The sequence below is a fragment of the Rhea americana genome, unplaced genomic scaffold (genome assembly GCF_003343005.1).
Source record: "Rhea americana isolate MKP2758 unplaced genomic scaffold, rheAme1 scaffold_15, whole genome shotgun sequence".
NCBI lineage: Eukaryota > Metazoa > Chordata > Aves > Rheiformes > Rheidae > Rhea > Rhea americana.
The window spans coordinates 8,778,280-8,801,720 of NW_028185594.1; the positions used below are offsets into that span (position 1 = coordinate 8,778,280).

A 23,441-nucleotide genomic window follows, 5' to 3' on the forward strand; every position below is an offset into this window, starting at 1 on the left:
GACCGGCCCGGCTCGGCCCGGCTCGGCAGCCGGGGCTCCGCGCCCCACGCCAGGGCGGGGGGGTGGCAGRGCGGCAGCAAACTCGCCGCAGCTATCGATGCGGCATCAATCCTGCGGCCCCGACAGGTGAATGGCTGCTGCTCACGCTGCCAAGATAAATGATATTTATTCGTTGCTAATAGGTTCCTACGAGAGGCCCCAACGAGTGGCTCCAGCGGGCGCGGCCGGCAGGTGCTGCAGCCTGGCCCCACGGTGGGGCTGCTTACCCCACACGGTGCTGGGCCGCGAGCCCCTGGGGTGGGAGCGGAGCCCCCTGGGTCAGAGCAGAGACCCCCGGGCTGGAGCGGAGCCCCCAGGGTGGGAGTGGAGGCCCCCAGGGTGGAGTGGGGCCCTTGGGCCAGAGTGGAGCCCCATGGGGCCGAGCAGGGCCCCCCAGGGCCAGGCCCAGAGCTGGGAGCAGGGTTCAGCYCCTGGCCTCACAGGCTGCAGGTCCCACCAGCCCCCCCACCTGCATGTGCCTTCCGGGGCCATGTGCTCAGCTCCTGCCCCACACACGGCCCCTACCCCACATACAGCCTCTGGCCCATGCATAGCTCAGCCCCATACCCAGCCCAGCCCCTGGCAGAGTTCCTGCCCCACACTCAGTTCCTGCCGCACGCACGGCCCAGCTTCATGCATGCTCCCCCCCCCGCCCCAGCTGCGCACCATGGCACACGGCACTCGGTGGGGCTGGGAGCTTTATTTCAGTAGTGCTGATGAGGCCACCACCTCCGAGGGCTGTGCCCCGCACACCGGCTCAGCTGAGCACACTGCCGCCCCACAGAGCCGGCCACGGACGGGCCGCGGGGGGACACTGCCTCGATGGGGGATACAGCCTCCCGGGCCCGGGCTTGGCTGCCACAGGAGCGCCCCCAGGATCAGGGATGGYGTCCAGGATCGGGGATGGCATCCAGGATCGGGGGTGGCTCCCAGGGACCCAGGATGGYTCCCAAGGCTGGGAACATCAACCCACCCGCACTGACACTGGGGGCAGGGCTGGCAGCCCTGTGGCCACCACGGGGCAGGCTGTGCCAAGGTGCAAGGACTGTGATGGCAGCAGCAGTGCTCAGCCGCTGTGTGAGCCCAAGCCAAGCACCGAAAAGGCAGCACGGTGCTTCCGCAGCAGCAGCCGGATCTTCTCGTCATCCGAGTCGGGATCCAGCGGCTTGTTGTACTCGTCATCCTCGGTCTCAGAGGTTGCCCGCTCCCCGCCCGTGCCCCCGGCCCGCTGAGAGGAGGACGAGGGCTCCAGGGCGCTCTTCTTCCTCCACTTGGTCCGGCGGTTCTGGAACCACACCTGCACCCCACGGTGCCGGCACCATMAGTGGCTGCCACCTCATGCCCAGCGCGGGCCAGCCCCACTGGACCACACTCACCTTAACCTGGGACTCCGTCATGCCAAGGGAATAGGCCAGCCGGGCCCGCTCTGGCCCAGCCAGGTACTTGGTCTGCTCAAAAGTTTTCTCCAGTGCAAAGATCTGGTGGCCGGTGAAGGTTGGGCGTGTGTGCTTCTTCTTGTGGATGCTGTCGGCCAGGTGGGCTGGGGCTGGGGAGGGAGGAGCGGGTGAGCACGGGACTCTCGCACCGCAGCAGCCAGCACTGGCAGCTCCCTCCCCACACTCCCCTCTGGAGCCGTGTGCTCCACAGCGGCAGCCTTTCCGGGCAGGCATGGGGCGCTCCTGGCACTCTGGTGACCCAGGAGCGACAGAGGGCTGAACAGGGATGCAGCTGCTTGGCTGCCAGCACCCGGTCCTGCCTGCGGGCTCCTGGGGCAGTGCTGAGGCTCCGCGCTTGGACGGGGGTCCCTGTAGCACTGCTCCGGGAATGCCAGCACCAGCTGGGCAGTGCCCCTCCCTCCCCCCCGCCTGGGTCCATAGCTCTGTGTTCCCATCCCGTCCTGGCCGGGCCAGGGCTCTCCAGAGCAGCAGGTGCTGCAGAGTCGGCTGCAGCCCACAGTGGGGCTGAGCAAAGAGTTAATCCCTGCTCCCGGACCGGTCCCGCTCCAGAGGCCACCGCAGGCAAGAGAGCRCCAGCCACGCAGGCACCAGGGCTGGAGCTGTGTCCACGCGGGTGGTGGGAAGAGCCAGATGCAGCCCTGCCTGCACCGTGGCATGCTGTGCCACACCATGCTGTGCCACATCATGCCATGCCGTGCCATGCCACACCACACTGTGCCATGCCGTGCTGCACCGTGCCATGCAGCACTGTGCCACACCACACCGTGCTGCACTGTGCCATGCAGCACCGTGCCATGCTGCACCACACCGCACTGTGCCATGCTGCACTACACCATGCCATGCCATGCTGCACCGCGCTGTGCCTCGCTGTACTTACGGCCGCCACAGTGCCGGCTGCCGCGCCAGTCCGGGGCGGCCTCCGCCCAGCAGCTCCGGCCCCGCGGCAGGTACTCGCTGCCAGCCTTGGGGAAGGTCCCCACCTGGGGCCCGTAGTAGACGCCCTGGGAGCTCAGTCCACCAAATCCGCCCGTGTGGGGATAGCCAGGGAGGAGGCCGCTGCTTGGCGTCGCTGCCGGCCGGCTGAGGATGTCAGAGATGCCRTGCGGGGTGCCCGCAGCCAGCTGGGCACCCAGCCCCGGGGCCCCCAGCTTGTAGAAGGAGCTCTGCACGGAGTACTGGCACACGGGTGCCTTGGCCTCGGGGAAGGGGCCCAGTGCCGGCCCGTTGAGCAGGAAGGTGCCGGGCAGGTTGGCGTCCATGGTGCTGTGAGCCGCACGTGGCAGCCCTACAGCCTGGCGCCCCGGGGCCACGAGGGCCAGCCCATCCCCGGGGCTGTCAGGCCTGGGCACCCAGCCAGCGGGGCCCAGGGCCACAGGCAGGCTGGCGAGGGTGCCTGGTGGGGATGGTGCTGACGCCGGCCCAGGCTGACCCCACGCCCGATATGCCACCAGCGCCGGACACTCAACTTGGGCTTGGCCAGAGGCAACATTTCTCTGATAAAGACGTGGTCCATTAGAATACCCAGCCCCCATTGGCCGAGCTGCTGCAGGCTCTGCTCCCATTGGCTGGCCCACTGCAGGCTCGGCTCCCACTGGCTGCCCCACGGGGCCAGCCCATGATTGGCTCRCTCCAGACAAATTGCCCTTTGAAAGCCAGTGGCGCTGGGGATGCTGTGAGCTGTGCACTCCTGCTGGGGCTGTGCACATGCACCTGCACAGCAGCACCATCTCCCAGGGGACACGACAGCACCAGCTCCCAGGGGACTCGGCAGCACCAGCTCCATGGGACTGGGCAGCAACACCTCCCAGGGAACTCAGCAGCACCATCTCCCAGGGGACTCGGCAGCACCAGCTCCCAGGGGACTGGGCAGCACCACCTCCATGGGACTGGGCAGCACCAGCTCCCAGGGGACTCGGCAGCACCATCTCCCATGGGACACAGCAGCTCCATCACCCTTCTGCATGGCTGGGTGACCTCCTGCAGCTCAGACATAGGTGTGAAGAGGGCACSCGTGGCCCCAGGCCAGCACATGCTTGTGCACGCACCAGGCAGGCACTAGCAGAAGGACATGGGGAGCAGATGCCACTGGATGAGCAGCCCCTTCCTGGGATGCAGCTGCCAAGTCAACCTCAACTCCTGCTTGGTGCAGGAAGGATTGTGTCTTTCTGCACCCCTCGGCCTTCCCCCATCAATGGCAGGGTACAAACAGCTGCCTGTCCCCCCCCCCCCCAGCCGTAGGGTATGACACGGGGGGGGGGGAGACACACCATATCTCACCATGTTCCCTGGAGCTTCAGCCCTCCACTCCCGAGAAGCAGAGATGAGACACAGTCTGTGTCATTTTCTTTATTAATTCATAATCTGATAACTGGTGTACAGGGAAATGATCTATACATCGGGGCTAAGACAGGGAGATCCAAAAGGCTTGTTTCCATAACAATTAAAAAAAGAAAATAAAAGTAATTTTTAAAACTTCTAAAAAGCTTCTAGTGTGCAGACTGCAGCATTCACTAGGTTCATGTCAGATGCAGCCTCCCCCTACCAGCCCTACTAGCAATCCGAGCGCAAAGCGATGCCACTGCAGGTGCCTGGCACGGTTGCAACACAGCACATTCCCTAAGGAGTATACGAGGCCGAAGCAAGGACCCACACACAACTCTACGGCAATGCTATTGGCAGCAGCTGTTGCAGTGGGTCTAGGGAGGTTATTGTATGCGGCAAGGGTGAGGGATGGAGAGTCTGTGCCCTACATGGCTCAAACTGGGGAGTTGCTTTGCTCTCTGAGACTAAGCTGGCTGTTTGCTTTGCTGCAGCTAGGCTTCCTGCCCGGGCTGCACGGGACCCGGGGCTCTCCTGGCAGATGGACACCTGCTGCCATGTGGGGCTGCCCTGCCAGYGCACCCCCTCACACGGCCAGGAGTGAGCGGGGGCTTGTTCTGCGTGTGGCCGCAGGGAGCAACTACAGACCTGCGAAGCCACCTGATGGCCACCTCTGGGTGTGTGTGGGGGAGAGCAGGGGCCCGGCAGCCCTGCACTGCAACCCCCAGGCCCTGCCTTGGTTTGGGTAAGGGACAGAGCCAGGGGATGTGGAATCTACTGCTGCTATCAGCATCCTGACCTCCCGGGGTCAAGTACTGCAGCAGATCCAGCCTGTGGCACTTCTCAGCCACGTGGGCAGCGCTGCCCATCACTGCAGGAGTAGCGGGCCCCAGGCTGGCTCTAGCTCTCGGGGTAGCTGCTTGGTCTGGCCTGCTGCAGCAGGGCCTTTAACAGGGCCAAAGTGCAGCTGCCCAGGTTGGTCCTGGGAGAGTCAGCATTGGYGGAGGTTGCAGCTGTGCTCAGTTGTGCCCTTGCAAGAGGCCAGGGGAGGAGGCCCCATGGCCTGCAGAGCCCTTGTGCAGGTGTGTGGTACAGGTCGGCTGGCTCCAGCCAGCTCCTGGCTCGTCTCCTGAGCGGATACTGTGCTGAGTAGAGCCAGGCACAGCCCAATGTGTGGCACAAGCATCCCCTGCTCTGTCACTACACATCCTCCTTGGGCCTAGCACCTCCATGTGGGCTACCAGCTTCACCCCACCTGGAGCAAACACAAACTGGGGCTTGCACCAAGGCCAAACCCATGGGACCACTCCCACAGGCCCCTCTCTTCACACTAGAAGATGACCAGAGAGCAGTACAGGGCAGGAGCAGTCTGCTACAGCCTCCCAGTTCCAGTCACCAGAGCTGCTCATGTKCTCCAATGGCTTGGCCCCTCCTGCAGCCTGAAGAGGTATTTGGGAGCAGAGCTGTTAGTGCTTTGTACACACTGCTAGAGTGTCCCTAGGGGTTTGCATAGTATTTATTRGTTCATATACACAAGGCTGATTGCTGTACAGTTTACACTTTCAACACAAGCAACGAGCTCAGTGCTCTGGCCAGAGCCCTGCCCTGGTGCGAGACGTTGCACGTGCTGGGGAGAGGAGGGGCAGCCCTGCACCAGCCACTCTGTGCTTCTTACAGCCCACCTGTCCCATGCTCCTGGCCACTGCTGCCCTTCCCATACCCCAGCAACCGCTGGGGGATGAGATTCAAGTCCAGCAGCGGCAGGGCGGAGACAGGGGCTGAGACTCTCTCCTTGCACGGCAGGCAGCACCGTGCTGCCCCAGACTCCCTCTCGCATGGGGCACAGGGACGCATATACATACACGAGCGTGTGAGGGTGGATGCTCCTTCCCTCGTGTTTGCTGCCAGCCCAGCTTTTGCCTCCCAGAGTAGCCAAGAGACTGGTGCCCATGATGCCTGTGGCCATCTCTGGGTTCCTGGTGGCAGCGGATTGGGGACGGAGGCCCCTCCGTCAGTATTAAGTACGGTAGCTCATGCGTCTGCAGTCAGTCAGTCATGCGAATAGGACGGTAAGTATGTCTCATACAGAAATCATGCCATTAGCCTATAGAAACATGTACAGCCAGCCCTGCTCCCCTCCACTCTCTGCTTTCCGCTCTCCTCTTCTCAGGTATGTGTCAGAGCACAGGTGGCGTTCAGTGGTTTGGTGTTGAGGTGAGATCCTGGAGAGACAAAGAGAGAGACGGAGTTACCAGCGGCTCAAGGTGGCACAGCAGTGAAAAAGGAAGGGGGCAGCTGGGCACACAGCAGCCCCAGCTCCTTCTGCACCCTGTTACTGCCCCACTTGCAGCCATTCTGTCCAGCCAGCACACAGCAAGTTTTAGGAGCATCAGAGAGGCAGCACCAGAGCCCAGCTGAGTGCCCTGCCTGGAACCAGCAGCAAGGGTATGGGTGGTATTGGCAGTGCTGTGCCTGCTGCAGGGAGCTGCCTGCAGCTCAGAGGGGCTGCCCACGTGTGAATCTGCATGCATCACCTGCTACGGGCCAGGGCAGCAGGGACCTTTGGTCCTGCACAGGGTGTGCACCAGCCTGCAGCGGCACCTCTCATGTTAACAATCCTTGACAAGGAAGGTGCTGCAGGACAGGCGGCACCATCCATCGCTGCAACAGGAGTCCTCGGTTCCTGCTGGTTCTGCGCAGGACTTGTCAGCTTTCACAGCTCCTGGCTCACTTTCTGGGTTGGGCTGCACCACAAGCAGTGCGGCACCAGGAAAGAACTGGGTGGGCAGCTGCAGGCTCTGGGACCAACACCTGCCTTTTGAGGCCAGCCCTGAGCCCTAAGGCTTGCCTAGGGCAGCCGACTGCACCTTGACCTCACAGCAGAGGGAAGACCCTGCCTGCAGCCACTAGGCCACTTCCACATGCTGCAGAGCAGCAGGAACACTGCCTCACAGAGCGGGGTGGCAGCCCCAGGCCCTGTCTGCGTCGCAGGGCAGGCAACAGGCATGGACACAGGCACGAGCCTCTTGACTGCTATGCACCCACAGAGATCCCACTAACACAGTGGGAAAAAAGGAGGGAGTGTGTGTGTGTGAGAGAGGACAAACGCAGCTGCATGTGTGCAGCAAAGGCCAGAGCAGTGGCTGCCTTTCCTTGGCAGTCTTCTTGCTCATGCAGGTATGCCTGCAGCACCTTCCTACAAGTGCTGCGCTGCCCGGCCCAGCAGTGAGTATGCAGAGGACAACAGTGCAGCTGTGTCCAAGTATGTCATGCCAAGCACCATGCCTTGGGACTGGCCCACTTCACCGAAGAGGGGAGGCTAGGGAGGCAGGGAATGTGCAAGGCTCAAGGCATGCTCCAGCACCCACCCTGGGGAGCAATGCAAAGCGCCCTGTGCAAAGGAAAAAAGTTCCCTGCCCTCATTTCTGACAAGCATCATGGCCCTGCACCTCACCACTCCTGCACCCCTGCTCYGCTCGTATCCAACAGCAGCATCCCACTGTCTGCCGCCCTTTTGCAGCTGTGTGAGTCTAAACAAACCTCGTTGCTGCCCTCTCGTGCCACCTCACAGGGAAGGCTGGCAGCAGGAACTGCTTGTATCTCCCATCAGGAGCACTGCAAGCAGAGGTAGCAGGCCAGGTTGGCCCAGCAGAGACATGACACCCACACCTGCTTTGCTCCTGTGTCAGCAATGGGCTGTACCCCAGGGGCAGGGGTGCAGGCTCCAGGGGTGCCATCTCCAGGGGTGCCACTCCTCTGCAGTGAGGCTGCACGGCTGGTGCTGGTGGATGGAGGGGACAGCTCTGTTCTGGGCTGAGGCAGTCCTGGGGCCTTCCTGGAAGGGACAGTCATGGGGGGACTGTCAATTCCATAACAGTAACTGCAGCACTGGGTCYGGCTCAAGGCAGACACAGGGCAGTGTAAGAAGAAACTGGGCCAAGAACTCGGACTGCCCCAGTGCAAGTACTACGCAGTCCCTAGAGCTTTCTGGACAACAGTCCTTCCTCTGCTGCAGCCTGCTGCAACCAGCAGCAACAATCCCATGGCCCCATCATTGCGGACATGGGACTGCAGTGGAGTAATGACTCCAAGGATCTAGGCCACCGTAGCAGCCCCGGCACTGCGCCACAGTGGAGAGCTGAGTGCAAACATGGCTCCAGCGCCAGCAGTTGGCTGAGGACCACTGCAGAGGAGGGGCACAAGTCCATGCACCTCACCCAGGCCCTGGGCCCTGGCATGGGCTAGCATCTGGGGCACCAAAACCATGTGTCTTCAGCTCCTAGCTGCAGCACAGCAATCGCCTGGCAGGCTGGCAGTTGGACACAGTCTTGCTGGCACTCCCCGGGGACAAGGCGTGTGTCCAGCAGCTCCATGCACAAGGCAGCACGGGGCGCTGCACGGAAGGAAGAGCGAAGGTGGGGTTACCTCAAAAAGAGGCCATTTGAGGGGTCACTGCTTTCCCCTTTTCAGGCTGGCACGTTTCACTATCTGAGCCCCCATCCTGCCCCCGGAGACCTCCAATTTCGGGACACGGACTCGCACCTCCTCCTGAGAAAGCTGCAGGGGCAGGAAGCAGGACACCAGCCCAGTGGATGGACAGACAGACAGACAGAAGAGGACAGGAGAGGGAAAGGCAGAGTCAGATGACAGAAGACACTGAGCAAGAAGACCATAGAGCAGTGGGCAAGGGCTGCCCAGCAGCCGCAGAGGGGCGAGAGAAGTGAGCAGGGCAGKAGGAAGCACAGACGGCAGTGGAGCCCCGGCGCCCTCAAAGGCAGTGTTAGCCCGGGGCTGAGCTACGAGCTGCACGGTACCTTGGCCCCCCGACTGTCCCGATGAAGGCTGGTGTATTCCATGAAGCGCTCAGCCTCAGCCTCTGCGTCGTGGAGCTCCGGCCTGGAGCTCTCTGGCAGCAGCTCCTTGTGCTCCTGCCTGTCGTCCGGGCCCAGCTGCCGCACCACCTTCCGGATGACCTGTGGAGAGCAGACCCCGGGCGTCACTGCCAGCCTGCGCTCCCCGCCCCAGCTCCAGCCAGGGAAGCACAACTTTGATGGCAGCAGCAGGCAGCGGGAGCCCTGCACAGCCCTGGCTGTGCTGCAGCATGCCCACCACAGCACTATGCCCCAGCCACTCACCTTCTTGGTGATGATATTGCCCTGATCGTCTGTGAACTGCTCCTCTGTCACCTGCTCCCCAGGGATATTGAGGACTTCATTCCCCTGCAGCAAGAGGAGGGACAGCGGGGCATCTCAGGGGGGGCAAGGGGACCCTTTGCAGTGGGACATCATGCAGACATGCACCCACAGCCTCTGCCTCCCACAGGGGCCCTGGTCCCTAACTGCTCTGCTGTCCCCACTAGGCCCAGGGCTAGGCTTTCGGCCCCCAGCCCATTACCTTCACAAGGACACGCCGGCGGACAACCCTGGTGGAGAACGACTCCTCATCGTCCGCCAGCCCCTGGCTCTCCCCAAGCTCCTTGTCCAGCTCGCAGTGGGCGTGCTTGAGCAGGAAGCGCAGGGAGCCCCGGGCAATGTGCAGGACGTTCTGGCAGCTGACCAGGAAGAAGGCCAGCAGCACCAGGGCAACCAGCAGCTGTGCCAGGAAAGCCCACATCCCGCCCCGGCGGCTCCCTGTGGTCCCAGCCTGCCGCTCAGACCCCAGCCATGGTGCTCAAGGAGCCTGGGAGCAGCCCTGTAACTCGAGCTGCCACGGATGGGCTGGCCGTGGGCGGGAGAAGGCAGCGGGCAGCTGCAGTGTCCTTTGCACTCGCTTCTGTCCAAGTCATCAGAGCCAGGGTGGTGACAGCACTGCCCTTCCCATGGATCCGGTCAGGAGACAGCCCCGTCCCCCTCCCTGTCAGCCCACTCTGGGCTCTGTAGCAGTGCGCAGCCCTCAGCAAGGAGGTCTGGGGGCTCGGCGGGGGGCATGAGCGGCACTGCAGAGGGGCACTGCCAGCTGAGCAGCCACATGCCACTGGTGCATGCCCTGGCCTGGTACACACCTGGCACATGCTCTGGGACTACAGGAGGACTCCCACCACCCACCTTGGCCCCGAGGCCAGCTCTATTTCTGGGTGCTYTGTGCCCAGTGCTGGCAGGCTCTTGGACAGGGGCCAAGGGAGATACTCTATTAGGAAGTGAGCAGGGTGACCAGCGAGGTTATAAATGGAGAGCAGGCACTGGCATGCGGAGTGTAGATCAGGCTATTCTGGGTCAGCCCTGGGCAGAGAGGCCAGAGGGGCACAGAGGCAGGGGCAGGCAGCTTGCCAGGACACCTCCACCTCTTGCAGCCCAGCTGGCCCTGCGGCAGGTCAGGAACACACTGCCTGTGAGGTTTCCATCTCCTGTGGTCCAGGTCTCCTTGTTCTTACCCTCACCTGCATAAAGAAGCTGCTGTCTGTCTTCTCCTGCCAGCAGCCGAAGGCCTGGCCCATGGAGTGCTGGGGCTGCCAGTCGCTGTCCTCTGCGGAGCTGATCCGCATCGGCTCCACGCCTGGCACCAGGACCTGCTCTTGCTCCTGGCCCTGCACCCCGGAGGCCGTAGTGTGTGTCAGGCGCAGCCTTCGAGTGACCCCCTCCTGCCAGGAGCCCGCTGTCAGGTCCTGTAGGCAGGAGATAAAGGAGCCTTCTGCATTCCAGTCCCTCAGCCTGGGCACCGGAGAGGGACAGGGACAGGGAGAGAGAGACAGAGAGAGAGAGGCAGTCAGCTTTGCCACGGAGTTGCTGCACCAGGGAGCACCAGCCTGCCTCTCGCAAACGCACCTGTGCACCCTGCACACCCCCACGCTCAGGGCCCACCGGTTCTTGGTGCCACCAGGGCCCAGAACAAGCTGCATGAGATGCAGATGCATAAAAAGGCACACACCTCCTCTCCCCATGCTCCCTGCCTGTCCCGTGGCCTTGCAGCCCAACTGTCTCTGGGCTTTGCACTCTACTGCAATGGGGTCTAAGGCAGCACCCTGCACCACCTGACTCTACTGCGGACCTCAGGAGGATTGGTGTCACTGAGAGTGTGGGAGGAAGTGGCTTAGGTCAAACTGCCTGTGGCAAACATGACCTACACGCAGGGCCTGGCTGCCTGCRCAGGGTCCCTCCCAGGAGCTCTGCGAGGAGCCTCACAGTGCATCTCCAGAGAGGTGCCAGGGGCTCAGCCTGAGCCACCACTCTGTCTGCACAGTGGTGCTAGGACTCCAGAGCTGGCGACCAGCACAGGAGCAAGCCGGGCTGGAAGATGCTTACAGCTGGCCCAGCACCGGGTAATAGCTGGTGATGCAGCTCCATTCCCCTCCCATAGCCTCCCTGGTGCCCCAGGCCCCAGTACCTGTCTGCACTCTTCTCAGCAATGTGGCTCACAGTAGCTGACGCTGTGATCCCGGCTTGCGCCTTCTGCTGAACTGAAACAAAAGACACTGCACTCTCTGGGTCCTGCTCCTCGGCCAATTGCAGCTGGCGATCACTGGGTGGCATCTTCCCCTCTGGCCTCTGACCCTCCTCCTGTTCTAGTAGGTCTATCAGGCCATTCATGGCATCTGAGTCCACTGTGTCATCCTCAACCAGGTCCATAGAGCCCAGGTGGTTTGGGTCATGTGTGTCTGCCGGCAGCTGACCCGGGAATCGGCCTTCGCTTGTGGCATCTGAGTCCTCGGCCTTGCTGCATTCCAGAGAGGAGTCCTCAGCAGTCACCAGTGAAGGGGTGAGTCCTGAGGACCACACCTGCATGTCGGACATCTCCATCAGGGCATCTTGCTCAGTGGCGGCCATGGGGATGGCATCCATGATGGCCACCTCATTCCAGTACTGGTCAGCACGCAGCGGGGATGGCAGTGTGTAATGCAGGGAGGCAGGGGACAGCAGCTCATCCTGCAGCGAAGCATAACCTACATGGGCAGATAGAGGCGACATCTCCAGCAGCCATCTCACATGCACACACAAGCGCAGCTGGGAGAAGGGGAGCAGCCTCAGGGAGGGTGCCTGCCCTGGGGATGGCATTTGTCTGGCCACACTGGACCCTAGCTGCTAGGCTGAGCAGAGAGGTGGCTCGCAGCAGCGATGGCCTTTCAACAGTACCTCTTGTCCCTGCAAGCGCCACAGTGCCTCCCTTTGAGTGCCAGCTCTGAGCTGGGCAGGCCCTGAGGTGCCGAGGGCACCAGCCGGGGCCGCATGAATGCCCCATCCACACTTCAGGGCAGAGTCCTCTTGGCTGCCTTGCTGCCTCAGCTCCTGCGTGCCTGCCCACAGCCCCATCCATCTGGCAGAAGGTCTGCCTAGAGCTAACATTGCCAAGTCCTGTGGGCACCAGCTTGTGAAGCTAAGCCTTCTGCATGGTGCAGAGGAGCAGGCTGGGGGCAGCACCAGGGGCAGGGAGGGACAGCACTGCTCAGGGACCCAGGCACATGTGACACAGCCCTGGGGCTCTGTGGGATGTAGCCAGGGCCCCATAAATCTGTCTGTGTCTCTGGRGCTGTTGGCAGCTGTCAGGTCCTCATCCATGGTGGAGTGGACAGCCTAGGCGCACTGACATGGCCTGCAGCTGGTCCAGGCACTCCCGCCCAGGCAGGTGGCTTTGCCCAGCCTTTTTTCAGCTCTGAGCAACTTGGCCCCCTTTTCACCCCCAGAGAACTTGTTCTGCTCTGCAGGCAGCCAGGAACTGCCAGCAGCAGCAAAGCCACAGAGGGTAACTGGGAGCCCCCAGTGCACTAATGGTGCCCTCTCTTCAGGCAGCAGCAAGCCGTGCAGTGCAGGGCCACCCAGGGAGGTGTGCAAGGCAGTGCAGGAGGCAGGAGAAGGTGGCCCGGGGGGGCTGGCTGTGAGGGCCTTGCTACCATGCGTGGGGGCAGTCTCTGGTGACATGTGGTCACTGGAGCTGGATGGCTCCGGAAGTGGCTCTGGGAGGGCTCAGCTGAGGTGGAGACAGTGGAGACAGGCAGTGGAGGAGGATGAGAGGAGAGGCCAGAATGAGCTCAGAGAAGAGCAATGACAAGAAGTGACCCACGAAAGTGCCCACACMTGACGGCGCTGGGTGGCATGTTTGAGAGAGCACAGAAGAAGGGGAGAGAGCAATCTGCAGGAGCAGCATGAGGCAGTGCTGCAGCACAGGGCCACGGCGGCACACAGCCCCATCCCTGCTCCCTAGAGACACACACTGCGACTGAGCCCGGCCACCCTCCAGCCAGCACGCCTTGCCTGGGACCAGGTATGCAGCCGCAGCCAGACACYTGGGGCTCTGCAAGCTCCCAGGCCACAGCTGAGCCCAGGAGGCGAGGGGCATCCTTCCTCCCCGGCATGTCAGGATGAGGAGGCAGCAGGTGTCCATCCCACCTAGAGAGCTCCAGGGAAGCTACCTGAAGGCTGGCCAAGTGTTTTCTACAGCAAAGGCCCCAGTGCAGTGGTCGCATCTGTCYGCCTGCACCATCAAGGGGTGCCGGGTCCAGCCCCAACCTTGCACCGCTGATTGCCTTGCCTGAAGCCAGCTGGCCCTGGCCAGGCAAAATGTCACCTCCAAGCCCGCCTCGCCTCTGCTCCGCTCCCCTGCAGCTCTCCCCGTTGCCCCAGCATGGTGCCCAGGACTCACCATTCATCTGGGATGGCGAGAGGGAGTAGTCTCTGTCCGTATAGCGCCAGCTGCCCTTCACGCTGCGGCTCTGCCTGCCAGAGCCCTCCAGTGTGCTGACGATCTCGCTGCGGTCGATATTCCTCAGCGCCATGTACAAGCTCTCCACTGCAGGGGGAAGTCAGTGTCACCAAGTGGCAGGGCAGGCCAACGGCTGGGGACACAGCTGCCCCCCGCCACTCACAAGGTGCACGTGAAAGGGCTGCTAAATGTGGCTGGTGGACCCTGAGCAGGCACACGTGGATGTGCAATGCAGCTGCTGGGCACGGCTAGTACASCCATGCCTACAGGCATAATGCACCACAGGTGTGTGCACTGGTGCTGGGCAGCCTGGCACGCACATCAAAGAGAGCCCAGCACAGAAGACTGGCCCCAGCTCTGGCTGGAAGGCTAAGAGCTACCCCAGGTGCTTCCAGAGATCAGGGAGGGATCAGAATTGCTGGGCCAGAGCTGTGGTCCTGAGCAGACCCCAGTAGCAGAAGCCAGCCACCTCGCAGGTCCATCACCAGGCTGCTGCCAGAGGCACACGGTAGGTACTCACTCTTGGCATCCTTGCCCTCGCGGCTGACCCAGAGGTTGAGTAAGGCCATACTCTGCTCCAGTAGGGAATTGGGATTCTCCACACGTATCCTGTTGATATCATCCACCCCAAACTGCAGTTCACGTGCTAGCTCTGAGGGAGAAACTACATCTGAGCATCACACTCAGGCACCAGCTACCAGCTCCTGAGCAAAAAAGGCTAAGGATATCATGAGGGTCTTAGCCAGATCCTGCACTGTCCCCCCATACAGCATACAGCCAAACACAGCAGAACACGCAGGAGCAGGAGCTGAGACAGGGCAGAGGCTGAAGTCCCTCTGCCTAGGCTGGCTGTGGCCAGCTTAGCAGCATCTCAGGCTGAGGAGAAGCATTGGTGCTGCTGCTGGGTGTGCCGCTGTAGGGAGACTGCTGGGCCCTTGTGGCTGATGCTCACCACCTACATGTCAGCTTTGGAACTGCAGCAAGGCATACAACTTGGAGCAAAATCCCAGCCTGGCATCTGTGTGCATGCTCTGCATTGCAGGCACAGCTGCAGGTAGGCTCTCTTCAATGCCAAGGTATGTTCACAGGTTAGCTGGGACCTGCACAACCAGCCTGTCAGAGGAGCTAATGAAGACTGCATGCATACAAGCTGCACCAAGGACCAGCTCTCAGCAAGACTCCCCTGGACAACACAAAGCAAACTTTGCCCAGCAGCATGTTTCAAGCATTCTTAAGTGCCACGTTTCAGAGGAGCCTCGTGCATCATCTAAATCTGCACAGTGTCGACTCACCTGCCCAGCTGAGGCCCAGCTGTTCCGCTATATCAACGATCTTCTGGTCTGCCTTGTCCGTGCTGCTCAGAGAGCCTGGAGGAGAAGAGGGAAGTCGCAGCTGCACTGYGCAGGGCGCTGCACAAGGGTGGGGAGGTAAAAGGATTGCCAGGTGCAGGGCTCTGCACAGACTCATAGGCATTGCACTCGCCTTTCAGGACACCCCAGGGTAGGGCCAAGGAAACCACAAGGGAAAGAGAACATGCCCTGAGTGAGAGTATAATAGGGATGGCCTTTTCACCTGGTCTGGGCATCCCTACCCTGAGTGCAGGTGATGGGAGGGCTTGAGAGGCCCGCAGGCTGCGTACCAAGGCTGCTCTCACTGAGGATGCTGTATCTCTCCCGCAGAGCCAATGGTGTCAGYGTCCTCCTCCGCTCCTCACTGCCGCTTCCCTGTGCAAGGCAACAGASCTAGGGGTTACCAGCCTGCAGAGACAGGGCAGCAACTCTGCCCTGACACCACCACTTCTCCCAAAGCCCTGAAAGAGCACATCGCATCCACCTGGAGCAGCTGAGGAAGGAAAGTCAGCTAGCAAGTGCTGTTCCCCGTGCCTGGAGGAGGGAAAGGCCCCCTCTGCCTCATTCCAGAAGTGCCTGAGATCCAGCACTAACCTTGGTACAGGGCGGTATACTGATGTTCAGGTGGCAGAGAACATGCTGCAGGTCCTCATACTTCATGGCCTTGCGCAGGAATGACAAGGAGCCGCTGGCTTCCCGGCTGCTGTCCCGCACCTGCACAGCAAGAGCCAGATTAGCTGGCCAATGCATGGTAGGAGCAGAGACTGCTCCGCAGCTCAGCCCTGGGTCCTGCCATTACCTTGAAGGGGATTGCAAGACGGTTCTCCCGGAAAGACTGGAAGAGGAAGGTGCGTGGCTGCGCATCCTTTTTGACAGGCACTAGGTTGCCTGAAAGCTCAACGTGTAGAGGCATTCCCTCCGCCACCTGGCAGGGGAACAKAAAACAGGCTCAGTCCTTCCACAGCTAGCGTTGCTTCCCATTCCCCTGGACAGGGGCAGGTAATTTCTGGCCCTCCTCCCTGCATCAGGGCCAGGGCCTTCCACATGCATCAGTCCCCCCTCATAGGCAGTCCTCATTCTGCTGCCCTCCAAGCATGCCGTTGGGGACATACCTCAATGTCCCGGCTGCGAGCCACCTCTGTGAAGTTCTCATGCTGCTCCAAAGTCTTGTCGACCTTGTCATCGGTCATACAGTAGCAGCGCAGCCTGCCTTCCCGCGTATCATTCATCTTGGCGAACACCACAAATTTGGCCATGTAGGGCACAGCTGTCAGCTCCTTGTACAGTGTGGTGGCAAAGTGCACGGCCTCAGCTGTGCGTGGACAGTCTGCCAGCCAGAACCTGCGGGGGCGCTGGGTTAGAGGGACTGTGGGGACTGCTGGTTCAGTGGCATCAAGACAGCTGACCCCAAGCCCGGTAACAAGCTGCACTGCAGAGGGTGCCCCCAATAGCCCTGGGAACACAAGAAATGTATCGCCCAGGCACAGAGAGGGTCTGCTTCCCTCCACACATTCAGTTGTCACACTTGTCTCTGGATGCATACAGAGGTAGCACTTCTAAGGGAAAGTCTCAAGACTTCAACTGCCCTGCATATGGGAACGTAGCAGCATTAAGGAGACTCTGAACATAAGAGGCTACACCCCAGGATGATCCAAAATCAGCAGATGCCCCCTGCTCACCATCTGCCCACCCATGGCTCACCTGGCAGACACATTGGTGGTAAAGTTAGCACACTCATTGGCATAGACCAGCTTCGTGGTGCCTGTTATATCTTCCCACTGAGCTTGGGCTGTCCCTCCTGCAGCAGAAAGCAAGAGTGAGCATGCTGCCTTTCCTTAAGCCTGGGGCCTGTGTTCCTCTGACACTTGCTCTCTCCACTTCACTACTGTGATTTGTCTTTGGTTCTCAGGATCTGCATCCCACTGAGGCCATCCAGCCTGTTCCCACTGGAGAACCCTTTCCCCCATGTGGCACGGCTGGGCAACCTCACCAATGACGCTGCAGAGCAGGCGCAGGCTGGTGGTATCACCCTCGCCACTGTCCCGGGGGCTGTCCTTCCAGGATGGGGGCAGTGGGATGCGGAGGCCAATGGGGCGGTGGAATTTCCTCCGGCGTGGCTCTACTGTGACGATGGGGCTGAAGGTCGCCTGGTTCCCCAGCAGCTTGGTCACCAGTTCATCAGGCACTGGCTGCGCCTGTGGGCAGTGCGGGTGGGCATCAAGACTGGGCCCATCTRGTGGGCAGCCTCAGGCCCCTGCAAGAGTGCTGCCTGGCACCCGAGCAAGCTGTCTGGAGCCCCCAGGGCTCACCTGCAGGGCCAGCTTCACCCTCTTGGTGACAGCAGTCTCGGGGAAAGTGGCCTGCACCATGGGCACCAGTGTGCTTTTCAAACACCTTCCCTCAGGGCCGATCAGGTCACAGTCCTGGCAAATCCGGGACATGACCACAAAGTAGAGAGGGAAATCTGTGGTGATGATGCGGCAGATCCTCTTCTTCTCCAGCTCCTCCTGGCTATCCAGCTCTGCAAAGGCAGCACAATGACTGGAGCAGGGCCCAGCCATGCACCATGCCCGTGGCCCTCATCTGCCAAGTCTTCTCAACTGCACTGACTATGCCACGCTGTGCTCAGCACCAACCCCACCACCTTATGCTGTGAGCACAGCCTGTCCCCAGGCCCACTGCAGCCCCCATGAGGGGCGAGGGGCTGCCCTGGCCAGTAGGAACTGCACTGATGCTGAGCCCTGCTGATGCCAAGCCTTTGCCAGCCTGATCTGCTCACCTTCATCCATGCCATTAAGCAGCTGGTCCAGGTAACTCTCCTCGTAACAGCTGTGGTGCTCCTTCCAGACAGAGCCATTCTCACTGCGCAGCACCACTAGCTCACGGTCCCCACGCCCATACGAGGCGAAGTGTGGGATCTCCACGATCACAGGGCTGTGGGCAGCAGAGCGACGGCACTCACACCCAGACCCTGCCCACTGGGATGCCCTACTGGCCAGCAGCCCCCCCGCCAATGCTGGGGCAGAGCCCTTTGCCCACTCCCAGTGGACTCTGCAGGAGGAAGGCAGRACCCCTCACACTCCTCTCTGGCACACGGGGCTGCTCCATGCCACACGACTCTGATCACAGGGGCTTTTTCTGTGGTGGCACAGCCATCACTTCACTACCCTGCGATAACCTACCCAGGAACATGCCATCCCTGGCCTCTAGTGCATCTTGCTGGCCACTCCTGCCATGGGACATGGTCAGGGACATTCCCGCACTGGACCCTCCATGGGCATAAAGCAGCACAGGTCTTGCCACCAGCTGGCAGAGCCAAGATGCACGTCCAGTGCTGGGAGGAAGAGCCACAGCGTGGCGCAGCACCCCTTGGCACTCACCTCAGGAACTGGGCACCAGCGGGCCCCAGGGCGATGATGCGGCTGGCCAGGCCCTCCTCCTCGGCCAGCAGCGGGGGAGCTGGCAGCTTCTGGGGCTTCACCAGGCGGCAGGTGATGCGAGTTGGCGCAGCGCAGGTGCGGGGTGGGATGACCACACGCAGCCCGTTGTGCCGGCTACCCCGCATGGAGCCGCCGCGGGCGTCCACCATGAAGCTCACCAGGAACCTGAGGGGCAGCAGAGATGCAGGCAGGCTGGCATGGTCCAGCCGGGCCCACAGCTGCTGGGCCCACACCTGCTGCAGGGGCCGGGCRCTCACCCTGTGTGCACGGGACTGGCCACCGGGCTGATGTTGTCCGAGGTCTCCGTGGCAGGGCTGCTGGGGATCAGCGAGTCCTCATCGAACTCCTTGGAGGGCTGCATGAGACCAGGGCAGTCCTGCTGGACATGGCTCCTGCCTGGGGACCTTGAACCCACCTGCCTTCCCCACAGCACCATGCAGGGAGGCTCCCCAGCAGCCCCCCCACCCAGCAGCCAGGCCCCACTCCTGCCCCACACTTCAGGCTGTGCTCAGCAGTGGTGGAGCAGGCTGCAGTTGATATGCATGCCAGCAATGTCCCAGAGCTGGGGGCCATGGCAGATGTGTGTGTTGTGCTCACCTCCTGCAGGGAAACCAAGGGCGCATGCAGCAGACCGACTTGCTCAGCTTCTGCCTCGATAGGTCCTACCTGCTCAGGCTCCTCTGCTCTGGTCACCACAGTTTCAGGTGGAACGCAAGGGACCTGCAGGATGGCTGGAGACTCCGCTCTGTGCAGGAGAGGACAGTGGTGGTCACTGAAACAATGGACCCCCAGATCTCTGAGTGCCCCCAGACTGTCTCCAAGGAATACCAGGGCTGCAGGGCACACGGGACTCAGCAGTGACCTAAAGTCCTGGTGCTGGCCCAGCACCAGCCGTGCTTGCTATCCTAGGATGCTCAGTGCTCCACCTGCCGCCCAGCATCTTCCCTTCCTGCCCCCAGCACCCGGCCAGCCCCCCGCCCTGCAGCTGCTCCCTCCCTGCCATCCAGGGCTTCTTACATTTGTTCCGGCATCATTTCGGTCACAAACTCCAGCACCTCCCTCTTTCCCTCCTGGTCCCTGGCATCAGGGGTCTTGGGCCTGGGTGTGATCAGCTCCTCCTCTGAAACCAAGAGTTGGCTCAGCACACAGAGGTGCAGAAGGACAGGGAGCACAGGTGCCCTCCCTCAGGGCTCGAGCCAGCAGGACCCTTCTCTGCTCGCACTGCTGGCCTCACCAAGCCGTTGGATTTCAGTAGCCACAGGCCTGCTTTGCCTTTGGCCAGATGGACTCTATGCTGTCCACAGCAAGCCCCATGGTGCGGGTTAGTGCGGCAGGAGCTGTGATAGCTGTTAAGAGCCTGGGCAGCCAGATAATCCTTTCCTGCAACACAGAGCTTTCCCAAACACAGAGTAGGGGGCATGCCACAGTTGGGTGCTGGGAACAAGAGTGAGGACAGGGCTGGTGCCACAGGAAGGATGCTGTAACACTGCTGAGCACATCAGTGCAGCCTTCCCTGGAGACACAGCCCCTGCCCAGCACTACCCACTAGCCCAATTAGTGCTTGCTGAGAAATCAAGAAGTGCTCAGCTTTTGCTAATTCCCTAGGGGAAGGGGTCCAGCTTCTCCCAAAGCAAGGAGCCAGCCCCAGGGTGATGGGCTGGGGACCAGCAGCATGGAGATCCCCCAGCACTCCGGTTCCTGGGTAGAAGCCTCCCCCACCCTTGGTCAGAATGGTACAGAGCGAGCATGGACTGGTACCAGTGCTCAGCAGAGTGAGAGTCAGGGACAGAGCCCAGGGCTGGCAGGGAGACACCAGAGGGACAATCCTGTTCATGCAGTCACACCACAGCGAGTAGCACAGACAGATAGGCAGGGCGGGATGGCAGGGCCTGTGCTGCAGAGCACCAGCCCATCAGCAAGGTTCAGAAGATGGATGTAGCGTGCAGATGGTTAGTGGCTGTGGGGTGAAATGGGCCACTGAGCCAGGGCATAGGGACACACATTTCATACCCATTAGAGTAACATGAGCAGTGCCTGCAAAGTAAGAAGAGGCAAAGGTGAGGTGTTGGTGGGAGAGAGCACGAGGCGCCCAGTGGCAGACAGGCTGGGAGCAGTACCGCCCGGGGGAGCATGGTACTGCAGGATGCTCTGCATGCCCGGGGCTCTCTGTGAGGACTTTGCCCCTAGGGGACAGGACCCATGGAGATGTGTGGGCACATCTCTCTTGCACAGTGCAGGTAAGCATGTAGGCAAGGAGGTGCCACCCAAGAGTCTCATGGGCTCCCCTCTTCCTCTCCATGAGACCCCTGCGGGGCCACCCATCTTCCCCACCCCACAGAAACCCCTGCGCCCATCCCAGGGGCTCCTGCCTGCTGCACTGGCCAACCAGCAGTGCAACCCCAGCTCTGACCCCTCACCTTCATCCTCTGACACATCCAGAATCTCATCTACAGTCTCCGGGAAGCTCATGCGATGCTTTTCACCAACTGACTGCAAGAGCAGAGGGGAGTCAGAGCAGGCCTGCCCTTTGCCACGCAGCCACCCACAGCCCGGATTCCCAGCCCTGCACTAGCTACCCAGCACTCGACGCTGGCTCGGAAGTGCTGCCAGCAGGGGTTCAGCTGTGCATGGCCAGCCTCTGATCCTGGAGCAAGCCCATGGCAGCTGCCTGGGGCTCACTGCCTGGCTAAGGGCAGCAGACTCTTGCCGGGCTGCCTCCAGCCCGGCTGCCTCCAGCCTCAGCCCTCCTCTGCAGGGTTCTGGGCCTAGTCAGCCCCATCCTCCAGGGACTCACTGGGATGCTAGTTTCCTCTGTGACGATCTTCAGCACATCCGTGACAGAAATGTAGCCAAGCCGCTTTGCAATGGCCAGAGGGGTGGTGCCGTTCTGTGCAAGGAGACAGGACATGGCTCAGCTGCAGCAATGCAGAAACCCCAGCATGTGGGCATCAGAGCTTGCCCCAGGGCGAGCTGGGCAGGGGGAGTGCTGTACTCACTGTGCTGATCTCGTTGGGAGATGCACCATGCTTCAGCAGCAGCGTTACGATGTCTGTGTGGCCCTGTTGCGCGGCTTGGTGCAGGGGTGTGTAGCCCAGCTGCAGGGGAGGACAGAGGGTGTTGCTGTCATCTCCAGGGGTCTGCTGCCCCAGAAAGGCTCCCACGCCTCACACTATGCTTCATGCCTGCAGCACAAGGGCTGCTCCCGCCTTGCTGGGGTGAGCAAAGGGTTCTGCAGAACCCAGGAGCTGCCCAGGGCTGCAGCTGGACTATAGCAGCACCCAACCAAGGGATCAGAGGGCTGAGCCTTCCCCATGAGCCTTCAGGTGCTGCTGCCCATGGAAGAGGGTCCTTGGAGCACAGGCCATCCCTGTACCTTAGTCTTGGCATTGACATCAGCCTGATGCTGCAGCAAGAACTTCACCAGCTTGATGTTCCCATAGTGGCTGGCCACATGCAGCGGGGTATAGCCCATCTGAAAGACAAGACAGGACAAAGTATCAGCCCATCCTCATCAGTGCTTTTATCAGCCCATCCTCATCAGTGCTTTCTGTCATTCTGGTTTAGGCGTGCTGAGGGCATGTGTGCTGGCACTGCCTGAGAGCCCAAGGCTGGGGTGGAGGGCACACTGTAGCCAACACCACACTGTGCCAGGGGTACAGCAGTGAGCTGTGGGAGCAGACAAGAAGTACCCCCTCCAGGGAGCTGGGGGGAAGAGGAATGAGTCCCTGAGACCCAGACAGGATGGGAAGGAAAGACTGAGAGAGGGGAACAGACAAAAGACAGGGCACAGACAAAGAGCAGGGCTGCTTTCGGGGGGAGCCTGAGACRCGATTTCTGCATATGTTTGTACCCTCAGTCAGAGGCAACCCTCTAATTTACCCTAGTTGTTGCATCCACTGTGACTCCATGCTTCATCAGAACATCAGCAACCAGCAGATGCCCCTCTTGGGCCACGAGATGGAGAGGAGTCAGGCCACTCTGCAGAAAGAGTAGGACATAGACACAATGCTAATGCTAGCATTGCGGCTGTTTACCAGCAGGCAGTAGGGTCTGCTACCCTGTTTGCTAACCCCTGCCAGGGTGTCCACCTCCAGCCTGGTGGAAAACCACCAGGCCAGCTTACCTTGTTACCAAGGTTGCCATTGGCTTGTTTGGAAAAGAGCAGTGCCACCATGTCCGCATGCCCCTCCTGGGAAGCCAGGTGCAGAGGGGTGACTCCCTGCATGGACTCTGCATTTGCAGAAGCCCCATATTGCAGCAAGCTGCTGGCCACCTCCATCTGGTTCTGCTTGGCAGCAATGTGCAGGGGGGTATATCCATTCTGCAATGAGAGAGGAGCCCTTGCACAGTGCTTGGCACCCACAGGGCAGACCAGCAGGGAGAGAAGGTGCCAACCTGTCCCTCCAGGCCACATCTGCCCTTCCTAGTCACTACCAGAGCTGATGTTCCACAGTGGAAGGCAGGCTTACACTCAAACCATCTCCCTGACAGAAACTAGTCCTGATGCTGAGGGAAAATCCTGTTTTTCCAGCCAAGTCAGTGCAAGGATTTCAAAGACCACCTGCTTCAGTCCTGACCGGTATCAGCTGTCCTGTGGCTTCTGCTCACATGAATTTCTACAGCAGCTTTCAGCCACTTGGAGCCATGAGAGGCCAGGGCAGACACATCTCTGTGAGAAAATGCCTGGCTGAGGTAGAGCAAGGCTGGCAATACGCAGGATCAGTATTCAGGCATAGACCATGGGGCCCTGAGCATCATCTTTGCTGCCATGCTCCAGGAGCACAGCACCTAGCAGGCACCCTCCACCCAAGATGACACACAGGTTGCCAGTGACGCAGACCAGTAGGGGGATCAGCATGTGGACCAGCTGCTTTCCTGACGCCTGCCCAGCATGCCTGCTGGCAGCCAGTGCAGGGAGGAGAGGGGAGTGCCATATGGGAAGGGATGGCACCAGCAGGCATTTGTCTGTTCAGAGAACGCAGCTTCTGCAAATGTGGTTATTGAGGCTGCCGGACTGCTCTTTGGGGTGACATGCTGCCAGAGCATGGGGACTCTTATGAGATGGTGGGTTTTATCTCTTGCTGCTTCCCAGCTGCATGTAAATGTCCGTATGGGGTTTCCCAAACTGCCAGGCAGCAGTGCTACTCAGCAGGGCTTGCCATGGAAACGCTATCCCCAAGCACAAACCACTACACTTCAAATAGGGC

The 23,441-nt window shown here is 61.0% G+C and overlaps 2 protein-coding genes across 10 annotated transcripts in view; both read right to left on the minus strand.

The window, feature by feature from the left end:
- Nucleotides 1-869: 869 nt before the first annotated feature.
- On the minus strand, nucleotides 870-3,173 carry NKX6-3 (NK6 homeobox 3). Its single transcript, XM_085299313.1, has 3 exons — nucleotides 2,374-3,173; nucleotides 1,416-1,585; nucleotides 870-1,336 (listed from the first exon to the last, which is right to left on the minus strand). The coding sequence occupies exons 1-3, from the start codon at nucleotides 3,056-3,058 to the stop codon at nucleotides 1,106-1,108; spliced, it is 1,086 nt and encodes a 361-aa protein (XP_085155439.1). The 5' UTR covers nucleotides 3,059-3,173; the 3' UTR covers nucleotides 870-1,105.
- Nucleotides 3,174-3,827: 654 nt separating this feature from the next.
- The window catches only part of ANK1 (ankyrin 1), a 41,811-nt gene continuing 22,197 nt past the window's right edge, over nucleotides 3,828-23,441 (minus strand). For 6 of the 9 annotated variants that reach the window (XM_085299519.1, XM_085299521.1, XM_085299518.1 and 3 more), the window contains 27 exons: nucleotides 22,358-22,555; nucleotides 22,114-22,212; nucleotides 21,608-21,706; nucleotides 21,231-21,329; nucleotides 21,029-21,121; nucleotides 20,652-20,724; nucleotides 20,245-20,268; nucleotides 19,252-19,354; nucleotides 18,832-18,979; nucleotides 18,492-18,589; nucleotides 18,175-18,399; nucleotides 17,574-17,728; nucleotides 17,104-17,315; nucleotides 16,785-16,989; nucleotides 16,496-16,592; nucleotides 15,907-16,135; nucleotides 15,594-15,719; nucleotides 15,389-15,508; nucleotides 15,037-15,169; nucleotides 14,738-14,812; nucleotides 13,966-14,097; nucleotides 13,386-13,532; nucleotides 11,136-11,691; nucleotides 10,192-10,462; nucleotides 8,951-9,034; nucleotides 8,630-8,788; nucleotides 3,828-6,037 (listed from right to left, as the gene is read on the minus strand). In XM_085299519.1, coding sequence (XP_085155645.1) covers nucleotides 6,011-6,037; nucleotides 8,630-8,788; nucleotides 8,951-9,034; nucleotides 10,192-10,462; nucleotides 11,136-11,691; nucleotides 13,386-13,532; nucleotides 13,966-14,097; nucleotides 14,738-14,812; nucleotides 15,037-15,169; nucleotides 15,389-15,508; nucleotides 15,594-15,719; nucleotides 15,907-16,135; nucleotides 16,496-16,592; nucleotides 16,785-16,989; nucleotides 17,104-17,315; nucleotides 17,574-17,728; nucleotides 18,175-18,399; nucleotides 18,492-18,589; nucleotides 18,832-18,979; nucleotides 19,252-19,354; nucleotides 20,245-20,268; nucleotides 20,652-20,724; nucleotides 21,029-21,121; nucleotides 21,231-21,329; nucleotides 21,608-21,706; nucleotides 22,114-22,212; nucleotides 22,358-22,555 — 3,987 coding nt within the window. In that variant the 3' untranslated portion in view covers nucleotides 3,828-6,010. Of the gene's footprint in view, nucleotides 6,038-8,629; nucleotides 8,789-8,950; nucleotides 9,035-10,191; nucleotides 10,463-11,135; nucleotides 11,692-13,385; nucleotides 13,533-13,965; nucleotides 14,098-14,737; nucleotides 14,813-15,036; nucleotides 15,170-15,388; nucleotides 15,509-15,593; nucleotides 15,720-15,906; nucleotides 16,136-16,495; nucleotides 16,593-16,784; nucleotides 16,990-17,103; nucleotides 17,316-17,573; nucleotides 17,729-18,174; nucleotides 18,400-18,491; nucleotides 18,590-18,831; nucleotides 18,980-19,251; nucleotides 19,355-20,244; nucleotides 20,269-20,651; nucleotides 20,725-21,028; nucleotides 21,122-21,230; nucleotides 21,330-21,607; nucleotides 21,707-22,113; nucleotides 22,213-22,357; nucleotides 22,556-23,441 lie in introns of those variants that run through there. The other 3 variants (XM_085299516.1, XM_085299515.1, XM_085299523.1) reach the window with 3 other exon arrangements.